A 9,024-nucleotide genomic window follows, 5' to 3' on the forward strand; every position below is an offset into this window, starting at 1 on the left:
TACAGCTGGGAACTAGATATCCCACGTCTCCACTGAGATAAGCATTTTGGATGGATATTTGTTCCCATGGGGTCTTCACTGAGTGGCGGGGGGCTGTATCGTTAGCTCGAAATAGGAAGCCACACATTCCACAGGATCCACCTCGGACCTTGGGCCGGTTAGAACTGAGGGAGGAAGAGAGAGAGAGAGAGCGAGAGAGAGAGGGAGAGAGAGAGAGAGAGAGGGGGGAAGAGAGAGAGAGAGAGAGAGAGAGAGAGGAAGAGAGAGAGGGAGAGAGAGAGAGAGACTACTGTAAGAGCAGCTCATATCCTCTCTGACTGAACGTATTGTATGTTCTAGGGTGATTTAAGGAAAGGCTTCCTTACTGCCTCTGCATCAGCTGTGCACGTTCACATCATTTGTGTTCCACCTACGGAACAATCCGCGTTCCCGTTTGAATAGGATTCCCAAAGAAATGTTGGAGAAATACATGAATATAAACCAGACTTTCCCATTGCGCATCATATATGCCTGTCAAATGTAAATACACACATTTTGACAAAGGCTTTCTTAGGTTGTGTAGGTCTACGCTGTCTGGACGTGTTTTGCACAGAAGGTAGCGCACTTGCCCTGTTGTTGTTTCAATATCCGAACAGCCTGTTCTCTCTGTCTTCCAAAGCCATAACATCGTTCTACTCTGCATTCCTTGATCGACCCCTGTCCTGAGGCAGGGCGCCAAGCCAACATAGTGACCATTTTAAAAGATTCCCGGTGTGGCACGCCGCACGCGCATACTTTCCACCGGGTTTTTGGGGGATTTATTTCTCCAGGCAGGTAATATAACAATCATCGCGCATGAATAGGCAGTTTGGTTAGCCCTGCCCTGTCCCAGAGAGAGAGAGAGAGAGAGAGAGGGAGAGAGAGAGAGAGAGAGAGAGAGAGGAGAGAGAGAGAGAGAGAGAGAGAGAGAGAGAGAGAGAGAGAGAGAGAGAGAGAGAGAGAGAGAGAGAGAGAGAGAGAGAGAGAGAGAGAGAGTGAAGGAGGATTAGTGGACACCTTTGCTCGGGCTCTCAGACCCACTCGCAGCCATGGCCGAGAGTTCAGATAAAGTGCCCATCGCTTTAGCGGGACCCGAGGACCTGCAACAGTTTATGCCACCTGTAAGTAGACTATCATATATCGTTGCTTGAGTTTCTAAATGATATACCTGTGCCAGATAGCCTAGGCTAGGGTCAGGGACTTTGTGTGGTCATTCCACGAAGACACCTGCTAATTTTTATGGAGGTGTTGATGTTGAGTTGGACTTTATGAAGGCAACGCATTATAAATGCTTTAGAAACCATTTTTACAAACAATTTTCAACTTTCGAACCCAGTATAGGTGGCATTCATGTAAATGATTGATGTGTTCATCACAGGCATACACTGCCGTGGCAGTTAAACCGGTGGCCACCGGCCGCCTGCTGAAGTCCGGGATTGTGGTTTTGATCGCCGGGGCAATACTGCTGCTGTTCGGGGCTATCGGAGCTTTTTACTTCTGGAATAATAACGACAAACATGTAAGAGTTTTAACATGAGTCCTTCTGTAATAATGGACTACAGCGAATTCAAGAGGCATTAGGCCTTGAACCAGCGACTCTTGTCTCTCCATGCTAGGCCTAATGTTAAAATCTGATAAATCATAGCATTGTGTTGAGCTATGCCATTTAGGTGTTGGAGCGCTTGGTAGAAGTCAAGAGCGTATAATGAATGGAAGCCTTGTTGTGTTTCTGAGACTTGGGAGGGGGGTGGAGGGGGGCTCATAGGGTCCTGCTGATGTCCCGGGGACGAGAGGTGTAATCGAGGTAAGCCCAGGCTACTGCCGAATAATAAAACGATGATGTATATGATTTGAATACATTTGGTAGCTATAGGCCTGCATGAGTTCTGAGCGAGAATAGGATAATCATTTGGTTGTTTTTCTAGCTGCTTCTAGGATGGAAGCAGGGCAAGTGCACCCCCCCCCCCCCCCCCCCCCCCCCACAACGCACACACACCTCACTCCTTACAGGTGTGACAACATTCCCTGTGTATGCATGTGTGTGTGGCAGGTCTACAACGTCCACTACAGCATGAGTATTAATGGTAACGTGGAGGAGGGCTCTATGGAGATTGATGCCACCAACAACATGGAGAGGTTCCGTACTGGGAGTGGAAATGAGGAGGCAGTGGAGGTCCACGACTTCCAGATTGTACGTTTGAAACAACAACAAGAATAATTCCAATTCCAATTGGTACATTGGAGGCTAAATCAATTTTGTAACATGTTAGATGCACATTGTTATTTTCTTACAAGCTATTTCCTCTCCTCGCTCTCTCCCCAGGGTATAACTGGTATCCGTTTTGCTGGAGGAGAGAAGTGTTACATTAAGACCCAGGTCAAAGCTCATCTGCCTGACGTGGAAACACTCAACAAAGAGTCTCTTCTGTTCGACCTGGTAGGAATGACCTCCTCTCTCTCTCTCTCTCTCTCTCTCTCTCTCTCTCTCTCTCTGTCTGTCTGTCTGTCTGTCTGTCTGTCTGTCTGTCTGTCTGTCTGTCTGTCTGTCTGTCTGTCTGTCTGTCTGTCTGTCTGTCTGTCTCTCTCTCTCTCTCTCTCTCTCTCTCGCTCTCTCATCTGTGTTTGTCTTTCTGTCTGTGTGTATTTCTGGGTTACCTATGACCGCAACACACCTATGTACTGTCAGACACAGTTAACATTGGTTGTGTGTTGTGGGGGGGTTGGGGTAGATATAGGGACTGAGCTAATTTAAGCGATTACAGGAGAGCTGTATGATGAACTGAGCGGTTTACTAGCTGGGTTGGTTGTGTGTGTGTGTGTGTGTGTGTGTGTGTGTGTGTGTGTGTGTGTGTGTGTGTGTGTGTGTGTGTGTGTGTGTGTGTGTGTGTGTGTGTGTGTGTGTGTGTGTGTGTGGTTAGTTGGCTTGGTTAGTTGGCTTTAGCCCGAGGGTAAGGGCTTGTACAAGTAAATGAAGAGATTGTAGCAGATTGGTATCCAGCCCCAAACATGAGCTCTCTCTGGCTCTGATCTGGAGGATCTCTTCTGCCACAAACTATCCACAAACCAGACCTGTGATCTGGGCTCACCTGACATACATAACTCCCCCACCACCCATACCCAAGTCATGTGTGATAACCCTAACTGTCATGTTGTCCATTTCTCTCAAAGTTAAGTCAGTTTAGAAGTATTCGATGGGACGGTGAGCCGAGAGGACATCCACACACCTACACCCACACACCCACACACGCACACACACACGCACGCGTGCCGCTCAGAGAGAGGGATTGCTTTCACTCGTGAGTCATGTGTTCACACTCTCTCTCTGGCCAAACTGAAACGAGGCGGGTTGGATCAACACGCTGATCTTAACAACATCTGAACAAGCCTGTCAAGCTGTCACAGTGCTGCAAGATGTCTGTGTTTCTGTGTGCGTGTTTGTGAGGGTGTGTAAGCTCTCCCACTGCCGAAATGAGGCTTTCTGCTTATTTAAATCAGTTAGCGCTGTGTATGCTCCATGCACACATCATTAAACATCACGCAGGCCATCGCAGGCCATCGCACGCATGCGCGCGCACACACACACACACACACACACACACACACACACACACACACACACACACACACACACACACACACACACACACACACACACACACACACACACACACACACACACACACACACACACACACACACACACACACACACGCCTCTCTGCCTCGTCAACAGCCGTTTATTTATTCCACGGTGTGTGCTAGACAGTGTATGTTTGTGTGTATGTTGGGCTCAGATAGTGAGATGTGGTTATAATAGTAGCTGCCGGCTGGTCATCCAACAATATCTCAGTATTCAAATTTTGTCCAGGAGGTGGCATAAATGTCTATGGGTGAAGTGAAAGTACAATACATGACCAAAAGTACTTGGACACCTGCTTGTCGAACATCTCATTCCAAAATCAAGGGCATTAATATGGAGTTTGTCCCCCCTTTGCTGCTATTACAGCCCCCACTCTTTTGGGAAGGCTTTCATTTCATGAAGCTCCCGATGAACAGTTATTGTGCTGACGTTGTTTCCAGAGGCAGTGTGGAACTCGGTAGTGAGTGTTGCAACCGAGGACAGACAATTTTTACGTGCATGCGCTTCAGCACTCGGTGGTCCCGTTTTGTGAGCTTGTGTGGCCTACCACTTTGTGGCTGAACCGTTGTTTCTCCTAGACGTTTTCACTTCACAATAACAGCACTTACAGTTAACCGGGGCAGCTCTAGCAGGGCAGAAATTTGACGAAATTTGACAAACTGACTTGTTGGAAAGGTGCCAGGTTGAGTGTCACTGAGCTCTTCAGCAAGGCCATTCTACTGCCAATGTTTGTCTATGGAGATTGCATGGCTGTGTGATCGATTTTATACACCTGTCAGAAATGGGTGTGGATGAAATAACAGAATCCACAAATTTGAAGGGGTGTCCACATACTTTTGTATGTATAGTGTAAGTAAGGGTTAAGGTTGGTAACAGAAAAAACTTGACATTTAAGCATAAAAAAACTTGACTGTTAAGTTTAGGCAATAACTCTGACTTGTTAAGGTAAGGGTTAAGGTTTGTGACAGGGTGAAAACAGAAACAATCAAAACAATTGCCTAGCACTGGGATTGAACCCGCGATCCTCGCCAAGCAAGCCGCTAGAGAGTAATATGTGCTCACGTTGCCCCTATTGGACGGTAATTGAAGGCATCTCCCAACGTCCTCGGGACATGGACAAACGTTGAATACGGAAGTCTATCCGGTGTGATCTTGCTGGGTTATCTGTTGTGATTTAGTGATGGGAAATATGGGTACGATAAACTCTTATCAGTGGCAACACACACACACACACACACACACACACACACACACACACACACACACACACACACACACACACACACACACACACACACACACACACACACACACACACACACACACACACACACACACACACAGACAAACACAGACAAACACAGACAAACACAGACAAACACAGACAGAGAGAATGGGTTAGATAAACTCGTCAGTCCTGCACTGGAGAACGCTTGCTGTTGTTTGTCCCCCAAGCTAATAATTTCAAATGAAAAATAAAAGTGTGCCCATGTAGGTTAGATGATAGCATTCCCCTAACTATCTATTACCTGTTTAGTATCCAGTAACACGGGTATATTACTCTAGTAATACCATGTTATCATTAGTGTTAGCAGTGTGTGTCTGCATGTTTGATCTACACATCAGCAGGGAGACTTTATAAAATGTTGCCCATCCTGCTTTTCCGTCAGCTTGTTGACTTGATGTGAATGATTCTCGACGTTGTTTAATGAAACCCAGCAAAGTACATAACACAAAAGGGATATCCCTCAAGCCTTCTGTAAATATATAGTTCCTGACCTAGTGTTCATTAGACAGACAGATTGGATCTGGGTTAGAAACATACTTTATTAATCCCCAAGGGTAGATTCAGTCGAAGGCACAGTAGCTCTCCTGTCTATGAGAAGCCCTCAGATTCTCTCCAGCGTTTAGGCATTTAAGAAAACATGCAAAGGATTAAAACAGAAAATGAGGAACGAGATAGGAAACCACATCAAAACAAACAAGGGGTCAAAAGAGTCGTAAGAATATTGCAATTATACAGGAAAATAATTACAATATCAGTCAGGTAGTGTAAGCCCAGGGACATTCCTTAAAAGCTTGTCTGTCTGTCTGTATGTCTGTCTGCCAACACTGTCGAGTCGAGAGCTACTTTTTTTGTTTATTTTTGTTTTTATTGTCACATCCACTGGTGCAGTGAAATGGGTTGTTTTAATTGGGCTAGATTCAATCTGTAGTGCTGAAGATCTGCACGGTTGAAATTTAAACACAATGTTCCCGCGTTCGCGGAGACTGCATTCACGCCACGGTCAACTGCATATGTTGGCTCAAATGGAAATGACCTTTAAACTTCAATCGCGCCTCAGCGCAGATTTTCAACGCTGTAGATTGAATATAGGCCTTATAGGATACACATTTTAATCTTCGTCCTGTAATTACATAACCCACCCCCTCCCTATCTCTCTCTCCAGGAGGATGAGGTGATGCCTGCTAAGTTTGAGGAGGACTCTCTGATCTGGGTGGCGGCTGACATGCCTCTCTCTGACCCCACCTTCCTCAGCTCCAAGATCCGCGATTTGTGTGGAGACCTGCCAATCTTCTGGCTCCGCCCTACCTACCCCAACGGTACCCAATTAGCACCTTTATATTCTCACACACAAGTCCTTATATGGGAGTAGTAAAGTGTGTATTTGAAGGTCAACAATAAGTTGCGAAAGTGACTGGTCATCTCGAAACAATGCACATAGCAACATGATGCACTGGAGATAAGCAAAACAGTACGATTAGTATTTTCTTTTCACAATTAGTGTATAAAACATTAAAAACACCTTCCTAATATTGAGTTGCACCCCCTCCCTTTTCCCTCAGAATAGCCTCAATTTGTCGGGGAATGAACTCTACAAGGTGCTGAAAGCGTTCCACAGGGATGCTGGCCCATGTTGACTCCAATGCTTCCCACAGTTGTGTCAAGTTGGCTGGATGTCCTTTGGCTGGTGGACCATTCTTGATACACACAGGAAACTGTTGAGCGTGAAAACAGCAGCGTTGCAGTTCTTGACACAAACCGGTGCGCCTCGCACCTACTACCAAACCCTGTTCAAAGGCACTTCAATCTTTTGTCTTGCCCATTCACCCTCTGAATGGCACACATACACAATCCATGTCTCAATTGTCTCAAGGCTTGAAAATCCTTCTTTAACCCGTCTCCTCCCCTTCATCTACACTGATTTAAGTGGATTTAACAAGTGACATCAATAAGGGATCATAGCTTTCACCTGGTCAGTCTGTCATGGAAAGAGCCGGTGTTCTTAATGTTTTGTACACTCAGCGTAGGCGCGGTGCTTCCAAAGGTGGCTCCAATAATGCCCGGATGTCAACGTATGTTGGCCTAGATAGCATATTGACGGTCTTTGTGCTCTCCCCAGGTGGACAGAGGAAGAGGAGGGCAGCCCCTCGGCAGCGCCGCCAGGCACCCGGGGCAGAGGAGGAAGTGGATCCGGAAGCAGAATTTAACCCTGAGAACCCCTATCATGTGAGTGCCTTCGCACACTCAATCAGTGTGCTGTGTAACTTCAAATTCCAGCAGCCCAGCTCTAATATTTGGCCTTCATAGACAGTGTTTGTTGTGTCACCACAGGCTTGTTCTAACAACCAGACTACATATCCTCTTAGAGATACAGTATAATGTTATGCTCTCACGCCCATGTTGAGCGTCTGACACCGGGTCAAATGGTCCCTGTCCCGTCTCTCTCCCAGCATGCACAGCTGTGTGAGCAGGAACAGACGTTGGGTTCACGGTATCACCCTGAGCGGCCACGCTTGTCACCCCAACTGTGTGTGGGTGTGTGTGTGCACGCCTGTCCCTCAGAGCATGTGTGTGTGTGTGTGTGTGTGTGTGTGTGTGTGAGAGAGATCGCTGTCACCCTGAGTCTGTCTGCGCCTCAGAGACTCCTTTAGAATACCAAACTAAAGTTCCATTGAGGCTCTGTGTGAATAGCTCCACTATGAATCTCCCCACGCCCTGTTCCCCCTCCATGTCTAGGCCTCTAGACTCCCCCTAATCCCAACTGCTCCTCCTCCAGACATCCCCAGACCACCACAGACATAGAACCAGACTCAGTGTTTGCATTTGAGATAAACCATTGAATAAGAAATATATTTCTTAGTTCTTCAGAGATGCATTTCTACATATGCTGCTACTACCAGTATTTAACACGCGACTTCTCCCCTCTGACTCAACATGTAGCGTGGTCTGGAGGGCGAGGAGGGCACGATGACCTTTGATCCCATGCTGGACCACCAGGGCGTGTGCTGTACGGAGTGCCGGAGGAGCCACACCCAGTGCCAGAGGATCTGTGAGCCCCTGGGCGGGTTCCACCCCTGGCCCTACCACTACCGTGGGTGCAGGGTGGCCTGCAGAGTCATCATGCCCTGCCGCTGGTGGGTGGGACGCATCCTGGGCATCCTCTAAACACTCCCTGCCTAGACCTGGAGTGGTAGAATCCAGAGAAAGACAGGTGGTGGAGCGAGAGAGAGAGAGGAAAGAAAAACAGAGGAGAGGGGGAAGGGGGTAGAGAGGGGAGCAGGGAAGAAAGAGAGATAGGTCAACACCAAATTGAGTAATTAGCTTGGCTAGGTATAGTGCAGTTCACTTAGGATTTGGGCAAGGGAGAACGAGATTTATTTGTATTTTTTTTTTTAAAAGGGGAGCGAGCAAACAATCAATCAAGGATATTCAGTTTTCAACCATAACAGAGAAATATGTATGCTGTAACACATACGGTAGGTAGGCTACAATACCATATGACAGAAGTTGTATATCATTATTCATACCATACTCTTAAGAGTACTTGCATACTATATACCCTGTGATGACATCAACCTGTCTGATCTTGTCACCTGAAACCAAACATTAAAGATTTTATATATTTTATATCAATAGTTATCTTATTAATGACTGACATGACGAATAGTGATGTGTAAACTTACCTTTCAGTTTTTCCTTTGCCTTTTGACAGAAATAAACGTAAGAAATAACAAGTATTCTGTAGGCAGAAGTTAAAGTAAATGAGTCGGACTAGACGGTCAACTGTGTGTCTGTAGCTACTCATCATGCTAGTGAGAAATGTTTCTGTCCTCCCGACCGCTGTTACTCATTTCCCAACAGCTTCTCCAGAAATAGGGCCTACTAACATCTACTGTACACTGTCTGGTATTCTCCATCAGCATTAAATAACTATTTCAAAGTGCAAATTCAATGAATAAATGGTATTTTAAGTAATCATATAATGCATCATTTTTTCATCACTATATCGTAGTAGCGCATTAGTTCAGTAATGTACTGACCTCAAAAGATAAGACAATCCATACTGTACAAAGCAAATTAGT

At 46.2% G+C, this 9,024-nt stretch overlaps 1 protein-coding gene across 1 annotated transcript; it reads left to right on the top strand.

Annotated features, from left to right (window-relative positions):
• The first annotated feature begins 982 nt into the window (after positions 1-982).
• LOC106600181 (chondromodulin) lies at positions 983-8,569 on the top strand. Its single transcript, XM_014191511.3, has 7 exons — positions 983-1,139; positions 1,397-1,537; positions 2,069-2,209; positions 2,342-2,455; positions 6,108-6,261; positions 7,062-7,168; positions 7,883-8,569. The coding sequence occupies exons 1-7, from the start codon at positions 1,068-1,070 to the stop codon at positions 8,105-8,107; spliced, it is 954 nt and encodes a 317-aa protein (XP_014046986.1). The 5' UTR covers positions 983-1,067; the 3' UTR covers positions 8,108-8,569.
• Positions 8,570-9,024: the final 455 nt, after the last annotated feature.

The sequence above is a fragment of the Salmo salar genome, chromosome 03 (assembly GCF_965601325.2).
Source record: "Salmo salar chromosome 03, fSalSal1, whole genome shotgun sequence".
Lineage (NCBI taxonomy): Eukaryota > Metazoa > Chordata > Actinopteri > Salmoniformes > Salmonidae > Salmo > Salmo salar.